Below are 22,935 nucleotides of genomic sequence, written 5' to 3' on the forward strand. Positions count from 1 at the left end.
AGGCAAGAGGTGGGGTGGAGGGAAGGAGCTCTTGGCTCCTTTCTGCTTCTGCTCCGCCTCTTTCTGCCTTGGTCAGCTGCAGTCAGTGGCCAGAGGAGCTTCCTCCCACTGCCACCACCACTGAGAGAGGGAGGTAGGCTGGAGAGGAGCCGCCTGGCCCCTTCCAATGGGGATGGCTGGATGGCATGGCGGGAAGTTGGGGGCGGGGGGCACCTTGCCTGGGACAGTGCAAGGCTGCTAGCACCCTAGCGCTAGTGCTGGCCACTTGAGAAATAAGGGGAGAACTGTAACTACTCAATAGACATCCCTTCCACACATAAGAAAGTGTGGCATTTTGGTAAAGACCCACTATTTGCTATATCGGTCACCTATATGGATTTGTTAATATCTTTGGGAAGAAGCATCAACATTAGCTGATTTCACAATGAGTTGAATTTGCTTTCCTTTCACTCCCACATTAGGATTTTTAAAAGATGAACATAGTAAATGTTTAAATATGATTTAAAAGAAAAAGAATCATCTTGTACTGTAATGTGTTGGTTCTTTTTTCCAGCACATGTACTTCCAAAGACTGATTTACACTGTATGCCTCCTGGACACTCTCACATGAATGGGGCCAAGCTGAGAATGGAAAGAGGTATACTGACACAAAAATCTAATATCACTTGGAATAATGGCCACTTTTTCTTCATCACCTGGGTCTTAATTTCAAACAACCCTTGTGCCTGGTGGTTGAGATAAATCATTCAGTCAGTAGAAATGGCCTGTGGGCAGACGAGGCAGACAGAAATATGCATCAGGGAAAAGGCTCAAGTTGATGGGGTTGCCATCTAAGCGAATGTCCTCCAGTGCCCGACGGATGTAACTGTGATCTATGCTATTGCAAAATGCATCTTCATGCATGGTCTGAATGTTGTTGTTCTAGCAAGAAAACAAAAAGCAAGGAGAAAATCTCAAAGGGCCAAGCCAGGTCTCTTTTGGAGTAATATAAAGGTGTTTCTAAGACAAAGAAAACATTGTAGGGTTGCCAGCTGTGGGGTGCAGGATGTCATTGGGTAGAATGCAATAGAGCCCACCTTCTGAAACAACACTTTTCTCTAGGGAACTGATCTCTGTAGCCTGGAGATCAAATGTAATTCCAGGAGATCTCCAGCCACCACCTGGAGACTGGCAACCTTATCCAGGGAAAGGAGTCTACTGGCAAGTACTTCCCCTCTCATAACATATATAAATGGAACATCATGCTCCTTTGTTTGGTGTAGTGGTTAAATGTGGTGTTGTGGTTAAGTGCGCAGACTCTTATCTGGGAGAACCAGGTTTGATTCCCCACTCCTCCACTTGCAGCTGCTGGAATGGCCTTGGGCCAGCCATAGCTCTCATAGGAGTTGTCCTTGAAAGGGCAGCTGCTGTGAGAGTCCTCTTAGCCCCACCCACCTCACAGGGTATCTGTTGTGGGGGAGGAAGATAAAGGAGATTGTGAGACGCTCTGAGACTCTCTGAGTGGAGGGCAGGATATAAATCCAATTCGTCTTCTTTTTCTTCTTTGGACTGGCTAAATTATGAGCTGAACTCAGTGCTGGAGGTCCCTAGGCAGTCAAAATCTTGGGGGCCCCCTCGTAAATTATCTCAGAGTTGGAGTGCCAGCCCCACCACCCGTGCCCTCACTGTAGCCTTCAGGCACCTTCTTAAAAGTTCCTTTGACAAAGCTATGTGGGAGAGGCCAAGAGAGGCAAACTTGGTGACAATGCCAGCAGCAGCAGCACTAGGCAAGCCAGGCAAAGAGCAGCTCAGTTGCTGGCTGTGTGTGCAGGCTGGGAGGGCTGCAAGCAGGGGGGGAAATAGAGGGGGGAGCCAGCCTGGGGCCCCTAAAGGCATGGGGGCCCATAGGCTAGTGCCTACTTGGCCTAATTGTTAATCTGGCCCTGACTGAATTGACCCATTGGACAACCTGATTCTTGCCAGTTTGGATCAGGGCATTGGGCTGGATAAAGTTGTCTTCTGTAAGGTGCAGAGGACAGGACTAACAAAGCGAGCATAGGATGGATGATGTCCTTTTGGCAGAAGTGTTTGGAAGGATCAGTGACAGAACACTAGCAGGACCAAGCTAAGTTAAATTAGAGGGGCTCATATCCACAGACAAGCATTTATATAAGCCCATATTATGGCTCCATCCCTTGCGTTTCCTAATAACCTATAACAAAATGGGAAATAATTACTGGTTCTTTTCAGGGTCATTCTCTCGACTACTGATGTCTAAATATCTGGCAGCCAGGGGTCTCTATCACTGCCTCACCTGTAGATGCAGAGACCGCAGTCCCTCAGGCAGGGGCACTGGGATATAGTCCAGTTTGTTATCAGCTAAATAAAGGAACTGCAGCTTCTTCAGATCCTGAAAGCACAAGAAAGAAGAATTAGGCCTCTGCTTGCCCTAACTTTCAATTTAGGCTTCTCAAAATCTTTCCTGGATTTTCAAAGGAGGCCAATTTTATTGCATATGTCTTAAGTTCATTCCAAAAGGAAGCAGCAACAGAAACTTTCAGAATTTTGCCACCAATGGTTAATTTCTAAAAATATACATGCAAGGGACATCATGCTCCCTGTCCTAAAAAGGGGTCTAGTTATGTACACCTGATTTTTCTTTATACATCCATTAAGTAATTCTCATGTTACATTCAACAGATGTATAGCTGAACATGTGATTGAAGCTGCACATTTTTCCAGGTACTGTAGCTGGTTTCACAGGTAAAGTGAACACACATTGGCTGTTTCTTACAGGCATACATATATACATACCAGATGTATGTGTGTTTGCTGTAACTACTATAGCCCTGTTCACAAGTTGCAGTGAGTGCATTTACAATTTGTGTACAGTGTACACTTAATTTTCTTTAATATGTGCATTTAGTAATTCTTGTGTCATATTCAATTCTTGTACAGCTGAACATGTGATGCAAACCCCACATTTATCCATGTACTGGTCCTTGGTTTCAGTTGCAAAATGAATATGTCATGACTCTCTTACAACTTGTATGCACCTATAGGCAGGCCACAGGATGTATGTGTGTTCATTATAACCGGAACAGGATTTGTGTGTGTCCTACATCATACAAACACCTCCATTACTTTTTCTCCCCCACCCTCACACTTTCACTGTTATTAACACTGAAGTGATATTGAGGCAATCACAGAGGAGCAGGAACAAACTTGAAACATTTGAGAAAGGTTTACCTGGAAGGCTTCAGGTCGGATGCCTGAACTCTGGATCATGTTAAAGCGAGCATCCAGCTGTATAATGCCACTGGGCATCTCAGGCAGGGAAGTCAACTTGTTTTCAGGGAGGATAAGTTCTTGCAAAGAGGACAGCAGTCTGAAAGAGTCTTCATGCACCCAGGAAATAAAGTTGTTTGTCAAGTCAATTCGTTTCAGTTTTGCTGTGGAAAGAGTTCAGAGTTAAAACTGCACAGGTATTTTCACATGCTTTTCTGATCACCACTGTTCACAACGGATGCTTGCCTCACTTGAAATGTTATCACACCCACTCTGGTTAGTGTAGGAGACATTATTCCCCCTGACTATCCAAGATGCTGGTCCCTCTGCCCTTTGACTTTGGGATGAATTCACAACATCTTTTCTTTATTGCCTGCTTATCCACACCACCTTTTCCTTCACTATTTCCTTCCCTCCCCCCACCCAAACTCTAGTGGAATTAACAAGGTTGGGGAAAAGCCATGTTAATCCCTCATCAAGTTTTAAATTAAAACCAAAGGAAGACAGTGCAGCATCCTCCTCAGGTGTAGGACTAGAACTACACCTGGATTCAACCCCCCCACTCAGCTATGAAGCTCACTGGGTAACAAGGAGGAAGGAACAGTAATGTCACAGATGTCCACAGTAATGAGAAAGGAAGAAGAATTCAGTATGCAAGCACAAGTGAAACCAGACTAGGTTGCTGATAATACAAATCACAAAAAAATTCTCTATAAGGAATTTTCAAAGATATGCCAACATTTTTTCAAAGCTAATGTGCTCCTAGTGTTTATGAAAATAGTTCCTAATTTGGTTATGTCAGCTGGCCCTAAATCTGAGATAGACTAAATCAATCATCAGATGAGATTTACTTTCATTGTAAACAAAACCCACATTATTAAATGGGATCATTTTCAGATATTTCCCGCTGAGATAAATGCATGGCAAGTACATTTTCCACAGCAAGTACGTTTCAATGGATGAGAGTACTTTACTTTTGACTTTGATTGTAACAGGAAAAGTGACTCAATGAGAATAAAGTATGAATGATGCAGAAAGCTGTATGGGTGGCCTTGTTTGTAACAGGGAAAGTGGTTTGCAATGCAATCATATATAGTTACTCCAGCGTAAGCCCATTAATTTCAAAGGACTTAGTCTGGAGTAACTCTGCATAGGGGTACACTATTACTTGAGGGTGAAACTGTTGACAGGCCGCAAGAATCTAAAAATTACAACTAGAATCCCAAAGGAGCATAGCATACTGAGTCCAGTGAAGTCATTGGCTTGAATCCAACTGATGCGATTGAAGCGGGCATAGAAGTACACAGTCTCTAACGGCAGAGGAGGGATGTGTTCCAGTTCGGTATCATCACAGTACACAGAGGTTCTGATACACACACAGACCAAGCAGGTGGGAAGATCTAGAGGTGAGAAAGTGCCAGGTTACTGCAATGTGCTTTATGTGAGACATGCTCCAAAGGCAGCTTCAGCTGGTACAAGACGATACTGCACATGGCAGCAAGACTGTTGTTCAGCAGAAGATGTACAGAACAGATCTTGCCATTTTAAAAGAATGACAATTGCAGCTGATTGCTTTCTGGGCACAAATCAATGTATGGTAAAACCCTAAACAGCTGGGTTCAGGATACCTGAAGGACCATCTACTCTCTTGTGAACTTGCCTGTCTCTTAAGGTCATTTGGAGAGACACTGCTCCATGCATGCCCCCCCCCATACCTTCTGAAGTAATAAGTGGCCATTAGAGAGAGGTCTTTTCCATTGGGACACCCAGATTAGGAACTCCTTTCTCATGGCCATTCACCAAGGAATGAACTACCTAAGCCTTCACTGCCAGGTACAGATCTTCTTTATTGCTCAGACCTTTCTGGTGAGTGGGAATGCCCCTTGCACTGGCATTTCAGCAATGGTTATCACTACTACTGGCCTCTGAACCTTTTGTGCTGCTGCTATCATTTTAATGTTTTACTGTAGGATACATTTAATTGCTTATTGATTCTTACATGCATTATTGCAGAAAGTGAAAAGTGCCTTGGGAGCCAGTTTGCTGGGCAGACAAGATCTCTCTCTCTCTCTCTTGGCTTGACTTCGCGAACGAAGATTTAAGAAGGATGCAGTAGTCCACGTCTGCTGCAGGCTTGCTGGTGGCTGACAAGACCAATGCGGGACAGGCAGATCCGGCCACAGTGGCTGCAGGGAAAAGTCTGATTTGGGGTTGGTGCTGTAGCAGTGCGATTCTTCCTCAATCTCCTTTTGTCCTCAAGACCAGCTATGCGTGCGTTCTCAAAGGAAGAGACAGCCTGGTGGATGGTGTGCCTCCATGCTTTGCGATCTGAGGCTAGGTCAGACCACTGGTGATGGTTGATGCGACAGGTGCCAAGGGATTTCTTCAAGGAGTCCTTGTACCTCTTCTTCGGTGCCCCTCTATTTCGATGGAGGTGGAAAGTTCACCATACAGAGCAATCTTGGGAAGGCGGTGGTTTTCCATCCTAGAAATATGCCCTGCACAGCGCAGCTGCGTCTTCAACAGCAGTGCCTCGATGCTTGTAACCTCCACCCGCTTGAGGACTTCAGTGTTGGTCACAAAGTCACTTCAGTGGATGTTGAGGATGGTGCGAAGGCAGCGCTGATGAAAGCGCTCAAGGAGTCGCAGGTGATGACGGTATAAAACCCACGATCGGAGCCGTAGATGAGGGTTGTCATCACAACCACTTTGTAAACATTGATCTTTGTGCCTTTTTTCAGATGCTTGTTGCTCCACACTCTTTTGTGCAGTCGGCCAAATGCACAGTTTGCCTTTGCCAGCCTGTTGTCAATCTCCTTGTCGATCTTGGCATCTGAGGAGATGATGCACCCCAGGTAGCTGAACTGCTGGACTGTCTTCAGAACTGATTCACCCACAGTGATGCAGGGTGGGTGATAATATTCCTGGGGTGCAGGCTGGTGGAGAACTTCTGTCTTCTTCAGACTAACTTCTAGGCCGAATGGCTTGGCAGCCTCTGCAAAGCAGGACGTCATATGCTGCAGAGCTGATACCGAGTGGGAGACAAGTGCAGCATCATCAGCAAATAGTAGCTCTCAGATAAGTTTTTCCATTGTCTTTGAGTGAGCCTTTAGTCGCCTCAGGTTGAACAGGCTGCCATCGGTGCGATAGCGGATGTAGACACCATCGTCATCATCTAGATCTACTGCGGCTCTTTGAAGCATCATGCTAAAGAAGATCGTAAAGAGAGTTGGCGCAAGAACACAGCCTTGCTTTACACCTGTGCCTATTGGGAAGGGCTCCGAGAGGTCGTTGCAGTGTCTGACTTGGCCTCGCTGGTCTTCATGTAGATGGATGATCATGCTGAGGAACCTTGGGGGAAATCGTAAACATTCCAAGATTTGCCACAGGCCTTTCCTGCTAACGGTATCAAAAGCTTTGGTAAGGTCGACAAAGGTCACATATAGACCCTTGTTCTGTTCTCTGCATTTCTCTTGGAGCTGCCTGAGAACAAATACCATGTCGGTGGTGCTCCTGTTAGCTCTGAAGCCGCACTGGCTCTCTGGGAGGAGTTCTTCTGCAATGGTGGGCACCAGTCTGTTCAGGAGTATTCTGGCAAGGATTTTGCCTGCGATGGAGAGCAGGGTTATCCCCCGGTAGTTGGAGCAGTCTGACTTTTCCCCTTTGTTCTTGTGTAGTGATGATGATTGCATCGCGAAAGTCCTGTGGTAGTTTGCCTTGTTCCCAGCAGGTGACAAGTACTTTGTGAAGTGTGCTATGTAGTACTGTGTCCCCATGCTTCCAGATCTCTGGTGGGATTCCATCAACTCCCGCTGCCTTGCCGCTTTTCAGTTGCTTGATGGCTTTAACAGTCTCTTCTAGGGTGGGGATCTCATCCAACTCTGTTTTCACTGGTTGAAGTGGGGTGAGGTGTATTGCTGAATCTTGAACTACGCGGTTGGCACTGAAGAGAACCTGAAAATACTCCGACCACTGGTTCAGTATGGATACCTTGTCTGTGAGGAGCACTTGGCCGTCTGCACTACACAGACAAGATATCTCTTTTTTAAATATCGAGGAAGGCACAGAGGAAGATCTTCGATCCAACTCATTGCAGAGTCCCTTAGAAAAAGCCGTATGTAGAAGAATTATATGAATTTAAAAAGTGAATGCCATTTTAGATCAAGAACTAATAATTCTTCATATGTTTAAATTTATTACTTACTTGTTGCATTAAATTCAAACAAATGTGACATTTCATGATTCAGTGGTTTGTTGAGATTGTCTTGTGACTGCTTCAACATGTCTCTGATTGCCCGTGATTATGTAGATGTCATCAGGGTGTCAATGTGCTGCAGTGGTTGGAATGTTGGACTAGGATCTGGGAGATGCAAGCCTGAATCTTCACTCTGCCATGGGTGCACTCTGAGTGACCTTGGCCCAGTTACACACAGTCAGCCTAACCTACCTCACAGGGTTGTTGTGAGGATAAAATGGAGGAGAACTGAACCATGTAAGCTACTCATTGGGATCCTCATTGGGGAGAAAGGCAGGGTATAAGTGCCATAAACAACAACAACAACAAATCTAATAGTCATGGGCATCATCTGTATATCTAATCTATAGTAATAATTTTCTTATCACCATGGCATAACCGAGGAAGGTGTCGTGTCTCAGGGTGCAGGCAGGAGGGAGTCTAAAGCCGGTCAGAAGTCAAAGTTCAAGGAGTCAGTCAGGAGCCAAGTTACCACAGCAAAATTGCAAACCAGAAGAAGAAGTCAGTGTCCAAAGCCAAAGGGTCAGGTGCCAAGGAATTCAAACCTGTCAGGAACTAGAATCAGGAAGGATCGTGGATGCAAGCCAGGGAATCGACTTGCTGCTTCCACGAGGTTGCCAAGTCCCAGGCATGAGTTATATGGGCACATCAATCAGCCTATTTCCTGGGTGGCTGTAGTTCCTCTAGTATTCAGGGCTAAGAGATCTGAAGCATTGGCGCGTGGTGCATCTGTTTTCTGTCAGTGTCTTTCAAAGACAAGTGTGCATTCTTGAGATGGGAGGGGGAGAGTTTGGAGGAGACTGATTGTCAACAGCCGGAGTGGGTGCCTGAAATGTGGAGGATGTGATTGACGGCTCAGCTGTTGGTTCTTCTTGGTCTGTTAACCCTTCCAGCTCCTGCTCCTCAGGTCTCATTACAGAAGGCCATTTGCTAATATTTTGAGAACAAACAATTGGCCCATCACATGTCAGTTAGTGTCTCTGGCAACCCACTGGTTGACTTCCCTGCCCCGCCTACTCAGACCCAGGAATGTTGAACAAACTGCCAGAAGCAGTCTTATCTCAGAGACAGTCACATCTCTTAGCTCCTCTCTGTCAACCAGCTTCAAAAAGGGCTGCAGAACTCCTGCGGCCTCACAAAAGACACTATCAACAGCCCACACAGACGGCCTCCCAGCACGCACAGCCTCAGAAGGCAATAGCCAAGGACTGGCACTGTCTCAGAGGGCATGGCTGTCCCACCATTACTGTCTTTCACTCCCTCCTTTCCTCAGCCTTGCCCCAGGATGGTTGCCTTAGAAGGAGATAGGGAAGCCTTCACAGGACTGTTCAGATCAAAGTGGGGGGGGGGGAGAGAAATGAGGAGAATGATGTCAGCTGCTTTGGTTCCCTCCTCACCGCCACACACACACTATGAAGAAAGACTGTCCTTTTCCTTAGAGGCTGCAGGGTTGCCAACTCCATGTCAGGAAATTCTAGATAGCAGAGATCAGCTCCCCTTGAGATGGTGGGGAGGGAGTAAATGCCTTCACTTGGGTGGGTGGGAAGACAGCCAGGCTGGGGTGAGGGGCACTCTCCCAGAGGCCTTCAGTGGTACCTTTCCAGGCTGGTGGGAAATTCCTAAGGGATCACTACAGGCCTCTGAGGGAAAGGCCTTTCATCCTGGGGAACCACTGTTGCCAATCTCCAGGTGAGGGCTGGAGCCTGGAGATCTCTCAGAGTTACAACTGCTCTCCAGATGGCAGATATCAGCTCCCCTTGAGGTGGAGGGGGGGAGTGAATGCCTTCACTTGGATGGGTGGGAAGACGGCCAGGTGGGGCAGAGGACACTGACCCCCAGAGGCCTTTAGTGGTACCTTTCCAGGCTGGTAGGAAATTCCTAAGGGATCACTACAGGTCTCTGGGGGAAAGGCCTTTCCTCCTGGGGAACAGCTGTTGCCAATCTCCAGGTGAGGGCTGGAGATATCTCAGAATTACAACTGCTATCCAAATAGATGGCAGAGGTCAGCTCCTCTTGAGATGGGGGGGGGAGTGAATGCCTTCATTTGGGTGGGTGGGAAGACAGCCAGGCTCAGGCTGGGGGGGGGGCACTCGCCCAGAGGCCTTTAGTGGTACCTTTCCAGGCTAGTAGGAAATTCCTAAGGGATCACTACAGGCCTCTTTCCAAATTGATGGGAAATTCCTGGAGATTCTGTGGTGGAATATGAGGAGGACATATGAGTTAGGGCTTCAGAGTGGGATATGCCAGACCCAGGTTCTTGCTATGGAAGCTGACTGAGTGATTTTGGACCAGGCATAGACTTCCAGCCTAACCTGCCTCACAGGGTTGTTGTTCAGATCACGTGGGAGGAGAACAGAATGATGCAAACTGCTTTGTCCCCCCTCTCCACTGTGAAGAAAGACTGTCATTATCCTATGTAGAAGCTTCAGGAAGGGGGATGGCAATGGAAAGCTGAAGTCAGAGGACAGATAAAGGAAAGGAGATAGGGTTGCCAACTCCAAGTTAGGGGTGGGGCCTGGAGAGAGTAGAGTTTGAGAAGGGATAGGACCTCAGACAGGTACAATACCATTTCCTTCTGGGGAGGCACTGGAGATCACTCAGATGTACAGACAATAGACTGGCAAAGGCAAACCGTGCATTTGGCCGACTGCATAAAAGAGTGAGGAGCAACAAGCATCTGAAAAAAGGCACAAAGATCAATGTTTACAAAGCGGTTGTGATGACAACCCTCATCTACGGCTCCGAATTGTGGGTTTTATACCGTCATCACCTGCGACTCCTTGAGCGCTTTCATCAGTGCTGCCTTCGCACCATCCTCAACATCCACTGGAGTGACTTTGTGACCAACACTGAAGTCCTCATGCGGGCGGAGGTTACAAGCATCGAGGCATTGTTGTTGAAGACGCAGCTGCGCTGGGCAGGGCATATCTCCAGGATGGAAAACCATTGCCTTCCCAAGATTGCCCTGTATGGCGAACTTTCCACTGGCCATCGAAATAGAGGGGCACCGAAGAAGAGGTACAAGGACTCCTTGAAGAAATCCCTTGGTACCTGTTGCATTAACCATCACCAGTGGTCTGACCTAGCCTCAGATCGCAAAGCATGGAGGCACACCATCCACCAGGCTGTCTCTTCCTTTGAGAACGCACGCATAGCTGGTCTTGAGGACAAAAGGAGATTGAGGAAGAATCGTACTGCTACAGCACCAACCCCAAATTAGACTTTTCCCTGCAGCCACTGTGGCCAGACCTGCCTGTCCCGCATTGGTCTTGTCAGCCACCAGCAAGCCTGCAGCAGATGTGGACTACTGCACCCTTCTTAAATCTTCGTTCGCGAAGTCAAGCCAAGAGAGACAGTTGTTCTCTAGATGGCAGACATTAGCTTCCCTTGAGGGGGGGGGGGTGTCAATGCCTTCACTTGGGTGGGTGGGAAGACAGCAAGGATGACAGGCACTCACCCAGAGCCTCCTTCTAGAGCCCATTGTATTTTTCTTCACAATAGGCCTTACTTTTAGTAGTTAAATAAAATCCATACAATGGGACCATGCAGGACTAGGGAACAGGCTTTCAAAAAAATACAGTTTTAAAAACCAGAGTGTAACACTTTTCCTTCATAGTAATAGTGATGTTTGTGACTGTGGTTTCCACACAAGGACCATCTTGTGCAGTTTCCCTGTTACTACTGCAGTAGCTGATACAGCACAGCAGCAATGGTACTTCTACATGGCATTTTCCCTGCCCTGACCCCCTGATGTGGGTGGGTGGGATATCTTCTCTCCCATGAATTCTTGCACTCCCTTCTTGTAAAAAAAACCAACCCCCCCCCCCCATAGCATAGATACTATGTGTTTCCAGGTAAATTTCCATTCAATGTAAATCCTACTTCAGTTATCATTGAACTATATATATCTTTACTCCTCCTCCATCTGCCAAAATGCATTAAGTTTGTGGATCAAACCAACAGTTACCTGGGTCAACATTTCATTTCCAGTAATGGCCAGCTAGTTCACTGGACATCAAGATTCCAAGCAACTCATCCCCTAGCATCTGCTATTCAGATGTTCACAGCCTTTGAGGTTACTGTCTATAGAGGTATATTCTGTCACACTGAGGCATGCTGGCCTCATGCTTGGACAGAGGTGATGCATGTCTTTTGACTAAGGCCCACAAAAGTTTGATGACCTAAGGAATTGGATTTTATGAACACAGAATATTAATTATCCCACAGGGAGTATTATGCCATGCGGTTCACTGTTTTTCTCCCCCTCCCCTAAAAGCAGGTCAATCGGGCTCATAAATTAGTCATATTGTAAAATAACAGTCAGAAATTATTAGCGATTCAGTTTGTGTTATGATGATATGAGAAAAGATATATGAAAACATAGAGCAAACATAGGTTTGCTTATGAAACCTTGGCCCATTTCATAAGCAAGTGCTAAATTCACTTGAGGAAAAAAAAGGAACAAATAAAAAGAAACTATTGAGTCAACTCTAATTAAGACATGGATCACAAGCTGCCAGCAATCCAAAGAGGCTGCTTAAAAATGAATCATCCTTGGCCAAATTCAATCCAGAAGGAGCAACGCCTTCTAAATGGATGGGGCTACCCTAGGAATTTTGTTGACCTCTCACATTTAAAGACACAAACCTCAAATGAAATGGAGAGATTTTTTGCACACAGTAACCATTGCTGCTATCTATGTTTGGAACTTACAGCCCATTGCAAGCCCATTGCATTCCAAGCACCAATTAAAACTGCTTGGATTTAAAAAACAAACAAAAAACAAACATAAAACCCTATTCAGAGAACTAAACAGACCCCAGATCTATTAGTGGAGGAGTTCAAAGCAGAAAGGCAACAATTTCCTTCAGCCTACTACTTAATTTGTCCCAGTTTAGAGTGACAGAAAATGAATAAAGATATTTATCCCTCGCTACAGGATTTTAATTGTCACTAATCTAATTGCTACTCTGTCCGATTGCTCTTACATCTCTACTCATTAAAGTGTTGCTTTGTTGCTGTTTTTGTGGATTTCCAAGCAGTTCTTTTCTCAGGCTTCCCTCACATCTCAAAGAAGAAACCCCATCATTTTTATGGAAAAAGAGCACATCCTCTCAATTCAGTGGGTTACAGAGAAGAAAAAGGGGCTGAGGTGAAAATGGTGGTAACAGGGATGTCTCTCTTCAACTTCCAACAGCATTTATTCATTTTTTTAAAAAGTATAAAGAGCTTTTCTATAAGTTAGGAAGACTCTAAGCAACATACAATATGAATATGAAAGGTGACAATATGAAGCACTTATTTATATATTTATTTAATTCAATTTAGAACTGCCCTGCCTTGAAGAACAGGGCTCAGGGTGGTGTACAATGAAATACATAAAATCAGAAACACAGTACATAAATTAAAGATGACACTAAAATTCTATTAGCACTACCTTGTCTCACAAGGAAGGGGGGTGGGAGTGCCAGAAAGATGATGAAACTGTCACTACCCTCAACCAAATGCCTGCTGGAACAGTTCTGCCTTACAGGCCCTGCAGAATTTCATCAGATCCTGCAAGGCACAGATGTTCAGCAGAGAGTTTCACCGGTTTGGAACCAGGTAGAAAACACCCTGGCAATGGTTGAGGACAGCTGGACATCTCTTGGGCTGGTGACCACCAACAGATATGATCTACTGAGCACAAAGGTCTCCTGTGGGGTATACCAGGAGAGGCGGTCCTGGAGATACATAGGTCCCTGACTGTTCAGGGCCTTAAAGGTTAACACCTAAACCTTGAAGCTGAGCCGGTACTCCATTGGCAACCAGTGTAGCTCATACAGTACAAGATGGATGGATATGTGCTGCATACAGAGTTCCTGTAAGGACCTGCACAGCTGCATTCTGCATTTTAAAAAGAGGTTTCATACAGTGAAACAAAATACCTTGACCAGGCAATTTAATTTAGATAATATCACAGTCATAAAGCCTTATAGAGGTACCTAAAAGATAGATGTTCAAAATCAAGAGGAAACACTGGATGCAACATGTTATGAGAAAATTACAAGCAGGGGGATGATGAGAATGGGAGATGTGAGGGGTTGTCTGTTTATCAGTGTTACTATGAATACATATAAGAATACAAATGAGTCAAAACAGTTGAAGAAAAAAAATTGGATATCTTAGGGTTGCCAGCCTCCAGGTGGGGGCCTGGAGATCTCTTGCTTTTACAACTGATCTTCAGCTGGCAGAGATGAGCTCCTCTGGGGAAAACGGTTGCTTTGAAGGGTGGACTCTATAGCATTGTACCATGATGGGGCCCCTCCCCTCCCCTCCCCAAACCCCACCCTCTCCTGGATCCACTCCCAAAGTCTTCAGGTATTTTCTAACACAGTCCTGGCAACCCTAGATCTCTTGTGCCTCAGTTTAGACAGCATTTCTCAAAAAGAGGTCACTGGGGTGCAGTTGGAACACCTTTTTACCTGTTGCTTTGAAGAGAGAGACCACCCCCACCCCCAGCCCATTTCTCCCTTGGAGAGGAAATTGCTCACTTACCCTGATTTGTTATGGACCCAAAGAGATCTGGCCCCTTAGTCCTGGGGACTGCAGAGCTTGGTGGCTTGCTTGGTGGATGTTCAGTTGGCACAGCTGTTGTGATCAGGGGCTGTGGAAAGCCCCTGGTGGGAGGAGCTAAGGTATCAACTTCAATCTAAAAGTAAAATATATATGGTTTTCAGAATCAATACCAATGTTTCTGTTTTAAAGGCATGTGAACTGAGCCACACATATCATTTCTTAGATCAGAAGTTTTCAGGTTGATATTTATTTAAAATGTGCACAAATGTGGCCTCAAAATGGCTTATAAGTCATCACATATCAACAAAAAACACATGGGAAAAATTACAACAAACTTTGTTTTAAAAGCTTTGGTTCCACCAAAGCTAGGTTTGCCAGCCCCCAGCTCCTGGCAGGGGATCCCCTAATTTTGCAGGCTTCTCCCCACCACCAGCCAGCTGGCTGGCAGGGGGAAGCCCTGCCCCAACAGCCATGATGTGCTTTTGGATCTCCACAGGTTTAGAAGAAGTTTGCAAACTATAATATAGTGGGTTCTATGCAATGATGAGGTGAGGTGATAGTGAACATAGCTCTTTTATTGAATACAGCATGATATAGCACTGCCTAAGAAGACTGAAAAACAGGGCCACAGGGCCAACTATATACACACCCAAAGTTCCCGCGCTGCCTGTGGTTGGACCATTCAAACCAGCCGGGGGCTCTTGATTGGTGCAGGGCAACAGGAATTTGGATCATACTACCTATTGTTCCTGAATCCCCAAGCTCAGTTCTTCAGGCCCCAATGAGCCAAGCGAGAACTCCAGCTTATAACAACAATTCTAAGCACATATACAACATCCCTTCCCCTCAAGTGCACAAATTACAAATTACAAATAAATAAGCCTAGCTGACATAGTCCTCGAGGTAGGCTAATTTGCGATGCTCTCTGGTGGACCGCCTGAGCACCAGAGTGGGTGGCGGAGCAGATGCAGTTGCCGTGGCAGTGAGTGGAGGAGCCACCGCTGTATTTCTTTAGCCAGCAGCTCCTGGGTCTCCATGACTGCCAGCTCTACCTGAAAGGCAGGGCCCTGAGCTTCTGCCTCAGCCGTGGCCATCGGGGAAGGAGTGGGGGTGGTGGCCTGGTCGTCAGAGCTGTTGTCCTCGACTTCTTCCTCAGGGCTCTCGTGGGACCTCAGCCGGTCGATGTGCTTCCTTATAGTGGACCCCCCCCCCGTTGTAATCTCATACATCACAGACCCCAGTACCTGGGCAACCCTTGCCAGAATCCAAGCGCCCCCCCCCCCCCAAAGTTCTTAGCCATAACCCAGTCCCTTGTGTCTAAAGCCCAAGGTGCCCGGACAACCTCTGGAACCTCCTGCAGATCGAGGGCTCTGTCTGGATGTAATCAATCTAATAGGGTGGTTAACTGGTGGCCCATGAGGAGTTCAGCCAGGCTGCAGCCCATGGCAGTGGAGGGGACAGTGTGCTGTGATAATAACAACTCTGCAAGGTGGGCCTCCCAGAACCCCTGGGTGATGCAGCAGAGCGATTCTTTAGTCATCTGCACCATCCCTTCGGCCTGGCCATTGGTGGCCAGGTGGAAGGGAGCTGATCTGATATGCCTAATGAGGTTCCAGGCGCAGAAGTCCTGGAACTCCCCCGATGTGGAGGCCATCCTGTTATCTGAAACCAGTGTGTCTGGGAGGCTGTGCGTGGCAAACACCCGTTGGAGGTTGCTGATGGCAGCCCGGGAGGAGGTGGAAGCGACCGGAAGCACTCCAGCCATTTCGAGTGCGAGTCCACAATTAAGAAGAACATTTGTCCCTGGAAGAGCCCTGCAAAGTCCAGGTGCAAGCGGGACCAGGGATATTGTGTGGACTCCCAGTGCTGCACCAGGGCCTGGGGAGGCACCAGCCATGTCTCCTGGCAGGGCTGGCATTGGATGACCCAAGACTCGATCGCATTGTCAATCCTGGGCCACCATACATAACTGCAGGCAAGTGCCTTCATGCGCACGATTCCTGGGTGGGTTTCATGCAGCGCCATGAGGACTTGGGGTCTCAAAACTGGAGGTACCATCACCCTCTTCCTCCATAACAAACACCCCTTATGGACAGAAAGCTCGTCCCTGTGGACGCGAATGCCCCAAACTCCGGTCCCACCCAGCCCATGGGCCATCCCCTCCACACCCATTTCAAAACTCTGGAGAGTATTTTGTCCTTGGCCAAGCAGCATGCAATGTCCTTCGCGTGAACTGGGTGATCTGGAAGCAGGATCTGGTGTGCTGGGGCAGGATCTGGATCGTCTTATGGCAGCGGCAGATGGCTGAGGGCGTCCACGTGGCCCATGGCTTTTCCCGGCCTGTACTGAAGACCATACTGGTACCCAGCCAAGAAAATGGACCACCACAGTACCTTAGGCGACAGCATCTGGGGTGTTTGTCGGTTGGGGACAAAGAGGCCGAGTAAGGGCTTGTGGTCCATAAGGATGGTGAAGGGCCAGCCGTACAAGTAATCATGGAATTTTTAAACTCCCACCACGATTGCCAGGCCCGCTTTCTCGATTTGTGTGCAGTTGCACTCCAGTTTCTGCAATGTCCTGGAGTAATAGGCTACTGGGACCTCTCTGCCATCCAGCAAATCGTGGGCCAGGACGGCGCCCACCCAGTAGGGGAAGGTATCACAGGCAGAAATGACGGGCAGACACTCGTCGAAGTGCACCAGCAAGCTATTAGAAGTTAAGAGGCCCTTAATTGCCTGGAAGGCAGCCGCTTGCTGGCAACCCCAAACCCACGGAGTCCGTTTGTCCAAGAGCCTATGCAAGGGTTCCGTTACCGCTGCCTTGTGGGGGAGGAAGGCGTGGTAAAAGTTGAGCAAGCCAAGGAATGCTTGTAATTCGGCTTTGCTAGTGGGGGCTGGCATGTCACAAATGGCTGTGGTTTTGTCCTTGGCTGGGTGGAATCCATTTGCATCCACTGTGTATCCCAAAAAGTCTATTGTAGGGACCCTCAACAGACATTTTTCCCTCTTTACCTTGAGCCCCGCCTTGTTGAAACGCTGGAGTACGGTGTGGAGGCGTTGTTGTGGCATTGCTGTGGCAATCAGCACATCGTCAAAGAATGGCTGGACCCTGGGATGCCTTTTAAGAGAATCCATTAAGTTCTGAAAGATCCCCGGGGCCACACTGATCCCAAACTGGAGGCGTTTGTCCTGGAAGTCACCCCAATGTGTGCCTATGGTTTGAGCCTCTGCCGTGGCGTCATCCACTGGGAACTGCTGGTCCGGGTAGGCATAGCCCTGAGCTGGGTCCGGGTAGGCATAGCCCTGAAGCACTTTGTTGATCTTGCATTTATAGTCTAAACAGATGCGGACACTCCCATTTGGCTTGACTGGGGTGACGATTGAGGTTTCCCATCGTGCGTTGGCAACCAGCTCCAGGACCCCTTGTGCCATGAGGTGGTCTAGTTCCTCCTCAATCTTGGGTTTCAAGGCAAAGGGTACTCGCCGGACCTTCAGCCATATGGGCTGCACATTGGGATTGATTTGTAGCGACATGGGGGGGGGGGACCCGTGTGTGTTCCTAGAGTCCCCTCAAATACAGACAGGAACTTCCCACAAATATCGTGGAAATTCATACTCGCAAGGGTGTGATGGATTCCCTCTACCCGGATTCCCAAGGGCACAAACCAAGCCCGGCCCAACAGGCTACTCAGGTTCCCTTCCGCCACCAGCAAGGGAAGGTTCCCTGAAAATTTCCCATACTACACTTTGACTATCCCAGCCCCTTTGATGCCAATCGCCCTTTTCTGAAAGTCCCTTATGAGCACAGGAGACAGGTGTAGTCACGGTTCCTCCTTGGGCAAAGTTTCTTAAGGGTCTGGGCAGAGATAATGGTGTGTGTGACCCCAGAGTCAATCTCCATTTGACAGAGGGTGCCCTCAATAAACACTGTCATTTTGAGTTTATCTGGGGACGGCATGGTGATGTCACATACCTGTCTGACCGACGTGGTGATGGCATTGATATCTTCCATGACGGCGACCTCGTGGCAGCAGCCATGTTTTCCGCTCTTCCAACAGGTGGCACTCTCTTGGGTTGGCATTGTTTTAGAGCTGCAGACTCTGGCGAGGTGACCCGTCTTTCTGAACTGGTGGCAGATGGTGTCCCGGAATTGGCAGGAGCAGTGCTCACGGTTCTCCCCACAACTTGCACACTCCCGAGCTGACACTTTGTGGCAGCGTGGTGGAGTTTGAGAGCGTCGTCTCCCCCTGAGTCGTCCGCTTCTGAGGAGGATGAGGCGGCTTAGTGAGCCACCGCCGATGTGCGCTCTTTTCGTGATTTCTCATAGGTGACAGCCTCTTTGATCGCCTCGGTGAAGTCCATATCATCTTTCCTGAGCAACTTCCTCCTCAGCTTCTTGTCCCGCAGCCCGAAAATAAATCGGTCCCTCAGTCTTTCCTCCAGTGCAGCCGAGTGACAACCAGCGGAGGGCCGCAATGAAGTCCACGGCAGACTCGTTGGGCTGCTGACGCCGCTTGGAGAAGTCAAAGTGACAGGTCAGGACCAACAGCTGCGGTTCGAAATGGGTCATCAGGGCAGCGGTGATGTCTGTGAAGGAGGCATCCTTGAGGAGGATGGGCGCCATTAGCCCCTGGGCTAGTTCCTGGGTGTTCATCCCACACGAGCTGAGGAGTAGTGATTTCTTTTTATTCCAACAACCCCATGGTAGTGGATGAAGTTCTCCAGTCGTTCCAACCAAGTCTTCCATCACTCTGGACTGGTCACATCGAACTCGGGAATCATTCCTGGCATAGTGGCCATCACCAGCACTGGCGGTGCGTGCGCGGTACAGAAAATCCACGGCTGCTGGCCTTGCTTACCAGGATCCCATCCTCATTGCCACTATAATATAGTGGATTCTATGCAATGATGAGGCAAGGTGATAGTGAACATAGCTCTTTTATTGAATACAGCATGGTATAGCGCTGCCTAAGGAGACTGAAGACTAGGGCCACAGGGCCAACTATATACACACCCAAAGTTCCCGCGCTGCCTGTGATTGGACCATTCAAACCGGCCGGGGGCTCTTGATTGGAGCAGGACAGCAGGAATTTGGATCCTACTGCCTATTGTTCCTGAGTCCCCAAGCTCAGTCCTTCAGGCCTCAATGAGTCAAGCAAGAACTCCAGCTTATAGATACAATTCTAAGCACATATACAACACAAACTGTGTTTTGAAATGTGTGTGTGCCTTTAAATCTCAGCAAGATGCAAAAGCTACATGGAGAAGGGTGAGCAGGCACAACCACATGGCTCTTCCTGGTGAGTGTGTGAAAGAGGAAGAGAGCACAGTCCCTCTGTTTTGCATTCAGAAGTCACTTATATAGCAAAATGGATAATAAAGAGTTACTAGACCCTGATTATAGGATGAAGGAAAACTGCATGCCCTGGACCTCTCTCTTCCTTATGTTCATTTTTCTGTGTTAGTCTGAAGAAATCTGTTGAAATACAGCAGATTGTTGCATTTAGCAACTTCCCTGAGTAAAGCAATGCATATCGTGAGATCACAAAAGCGTGGGCATGCAAACTTTGTTTATTTTGGCAGTTTTGTGAGAGTGTTTGTATCCCTTAATAAAGCCTGCTGGGAAATCCTTTGAAAGCAAAAAATAGGATAAGGAAATGTATTTGTTGTTTGGCAATGGGAAAGTCTCCAGACTCCACCCCCAAAGTCTTCAGGCTCCACCTTCAAAGTCCCCAGGTATTTCCTGAGTTGGAAACCCTAACCAGAGCACTTCTACAGACAGAAGTATTTCTGCTGGTGGAGCACAATTTTGTCACCTCCCTTCTACCACTGTTTATTTCACGAGGCATTTGGGGGAGATGAGAAAGTCATGCCCCACTGGTGGAAATCCTTCTGTCTGCAGAAATGCTCTAGTGGATTGGAGCCATCATACACAAACAGACAAAAGGCTAGCAGTTAGGGACAGAACCAAGCTCCAGTCTTAATTACTGACAGGTGGTTCACACACTAGGTTTTCTTCTACACACAAGTAAACTGAAATGTCATGTGGTGCATAACATGATATGCATGATGTGTTGGCAGAGTTTAGGAAATAATTTAATTTACATTTTAAAGTTTGCTTTCAATGAATTTACTACAGCAGGATTTTGCAGAAAGACAATAACTGGCTGCAGGCCATTAATGCAACAGAAAGGCTTGCACTAACACATACTAACACACAGCACAGAAAGAAACAACAAGCAATAGGCTAAACTGCAAGAGAAAACCTTCAATAAACCCAAAACATTAGAGAACAAACCATAGCTTCTTCTAGGGCGCAAGTGGACTAAATCACTCTTTTAGCGACATTGTCAGTAACTAGACTTTTAGCAGGCTGTTGCTTTTCCAACATGACATTTGATCACAGATACTACTGTTAAAAATTCTTGTGTTCACAGCAGCTGAGAAAGAATACTGCCATAACTATGGGAAATCCACTGTTTATTATACTGATGATTGATTCTCGTAACAGTGTCACAAATGCTTCTGTTCTGTCTCTTGTTCATGCAAAATTTGATGCGACTCAGCTCTCAGGAAGGTGAGGAATTCCTGACATTTAGCAAGGTGAGATTGTTCAAAAGTCACATCACCACAAGTTTTGCTTCCTGTCATACTGATACATAAAACTGTAAAGAGCAAGGTCATAAACTCTAAGGGCCCAACTGCATGTCATACACCTTATATTTAGATTTGCCAGGACTTTCTATCAGACATGAACTGCAAATTTCCTACTGGGAACTTCATTTCCAGACATGCAGAAAAAAGGAGCTTAAACTTTTTCCCTTGCACAATTTGCTTGAAACACCCTGGATAGCTGCTATATACGGCACTGGGGGCTCTGCATGTACTGATGGGGCAAAGAGTGGCTCCCCGGAAACACTCCAGATTGTGAAAACTTAAATCCCTTCTCCCCCATGCTGCAGTCACAAATTGAATTAGCTCTGTTTACAAAGAAATGATAAGATGGTTGCTGCCCATTTGGTGTAGTGGTTAAGTGCACGGACTCTTATCTGGGAGAACCAGGTTTGATTCCCCACTCCTCCACTTGCAGCTGCTGGAATGGCCTTGGGTCAGCCACAGCTATTGCGGGAGTTGTCCTTGAAAGGGCAGCTGCTTTGAGAGCTGTCTCATCCCTACCCACCTCACAGGGTGTCTGTTGTGGGGGAGGAAGGTAAAGGAGATTGTAAGCCGCTCTGAGACCCTTGAGATTTGGAATGAAGGGTGGGGTATAAGTCCAGTATCATCATCTTCTTCTTCTCGTCTACTCCAGGCAGGCTTATTGTCTTTCATTTGGTGTTACAAACTGATCCCAAGGACCAACAGGACTTTGGACAGTAGCCCTGAAGACAGATACCAAACCAGTTCTGAGAGGGTCAAAATTATCAACAGCAGTCTCTGAACGCTGACACATAGAAATTAAAGGGAAAGTTCAGTCTCCTACAAAACATCTGTGGCTGCCTATATACAAGGACAGCATAGTGAGAAGCATTTAGAAGCAGGTCCATTACAGGATAAAATACAAATGCTGAGGAAGAGGAATTTTCCTCCCAGCTGCATAATGGTCTCTTTTCCTGAGCTGTCTGAGCTGATCTTGCCATTGGTGCTTGACACATCCAATTTGTTGGTCCTGAAGGTTTTTAATATGCTTGCCAAGGCAATTGCTGCAGCAGTCCTGTACCCCTGTTCTGAATCCTCTACTGTCATTGGGGTGACCTTATTAGACGGGGTTTGTGTCATCTGCACTGGCTTCCTATTTGTTTCTGGGCTCAGTACAAGATGCTGTTGTTGTTGTTTTTACTTTTATGGCTGTGCCCAGAGCTGCTGAAGAAGTGCCTCTCTACATGTATTGTCTGAACCTGGACTTGAGATCTATACATGGGGCCTTTCTTCAGGAGCCAACTCTAACTGAAGTTCTGCTAGGTAGGAGTCAGGGGACAAACTTTACAGTTGCTGCCCCTTGGTTCTGGAACACCTTCTCTAAGGAGTCAAGAGTACTCGTCTGGCCCCCTCTTTAAAAACCATCTGGACTAAAGACCTTCCTTTTCCAGGCCTTTGAATTATACTGACTAATGGTGCTATGGAACTTTTTATTCGTTAGTTTGTTGAAATATGATGTTCAATGATGATTTTTGTCTACTTCTATTATCTGTAATTCGTTTTGTAAACCAGCTTGGGAACCATGTGGGGTTGAAAAGCAGCTTAGGAATGCATTAAAATAAACTAACATAACTGGTGGGAAATAGGAGAGATAAAAAAAATGATGTCTATGTCATAGAGCCACATGGCTGTGTCTACCAGAATTTCTAATTGTTCACCAAAGTAGCCCAGATTTTGCAAACTGAATAAAGTATATGAATTTCTATATATTCACATCTTATTTTTCTCAAAGCTTCTATTTTCAAAGTATTCAGAATATTTTACCAAGAAGTGAAGAATGGAAGACTATGGATGGAATAGAGACAGGGGACAGAAAGTAAAAGGACAAGGAATCATGCAGAACATCACCATAGCAAATTCTTTAGTGGATACCAAATTACTTTGATGGGAATTTGAGTACATCAAATATGCAAGGCCCTGATTGTTTAGTACCTTTGATGCCAAGTCTTCATAATCATAGATATCCTCATAACTACTGAGATCAATGATTTCTCCATAATTGTCCAGGCTGGCATCATCACTGTCTAGATCCAAGTTGTCATAAAATGGAATGTGAGTTTTCAGCTTTTTCTTCCCATCTTCTTTAGACAGAGCTGCTGGAGCCAGTGCAAAAATCAGGACAAATATTGCACTCATCAAGGCTGCAGTCCACATTCTGGA

At 46.8% G+C, this 22,935-nt stretch overlaps 1 protein-coding gene across 2 annotated transcripts; it reads right to left on the reverse strand.

Annotated features, from left to right (window-relative positions):
- Window positions 1-682: 682 nt before the first annotated feature.
- On the reverse strand, window positions 683-22,935 carry OPTC (opticin). 2 transcript variants are annotated; one of them, XM_060233267.1, is made up of 6 exons: window positions 22,708-22,935; window positions 14,060-14,213; window positions 4,509-4,667; window positions 3,229-3,431; window positions 2,294-2,389; window positions 683-921 (listed from the first exon to the last, which is right to left on the reverse strand). In XM_060233267.1, exons 1-6 carry the CDS (start codon window positions 22,927-22,929, stop codon window positions 751-753), a joined length of 1,005 nt encoding a protein of 334 aa, XP_060089250.1. In that variant the 5' UTR covers window positions 22,930-22,935; the 3' UTR covers window positions 683-750. The 2 variants fall into 2 exon arrangements, with proteins under 2 accessions (XP_060089250.1, XP_060089251.1); XM_060233268.1 differs by lacking the exon at window positions 2,294-2,389.

This window comes from Heteronotia binoei, chromosome 2, assembly GCF_032191835.1.
Source record: "Heteronotia binoei isolate CCM8104 ecotype False Entrance Well chromosome 2, APGP_CSIRO_Hbin_v1, whole genome shotgun sequence".
Classification (NCBI taxonomy): domain Eukaryota; kingdom Metazoa; phylum Chordata; class Lepidosauria; order Squamata; family Gekkonidae; genus Heteronotia; species Heteronotia binoei.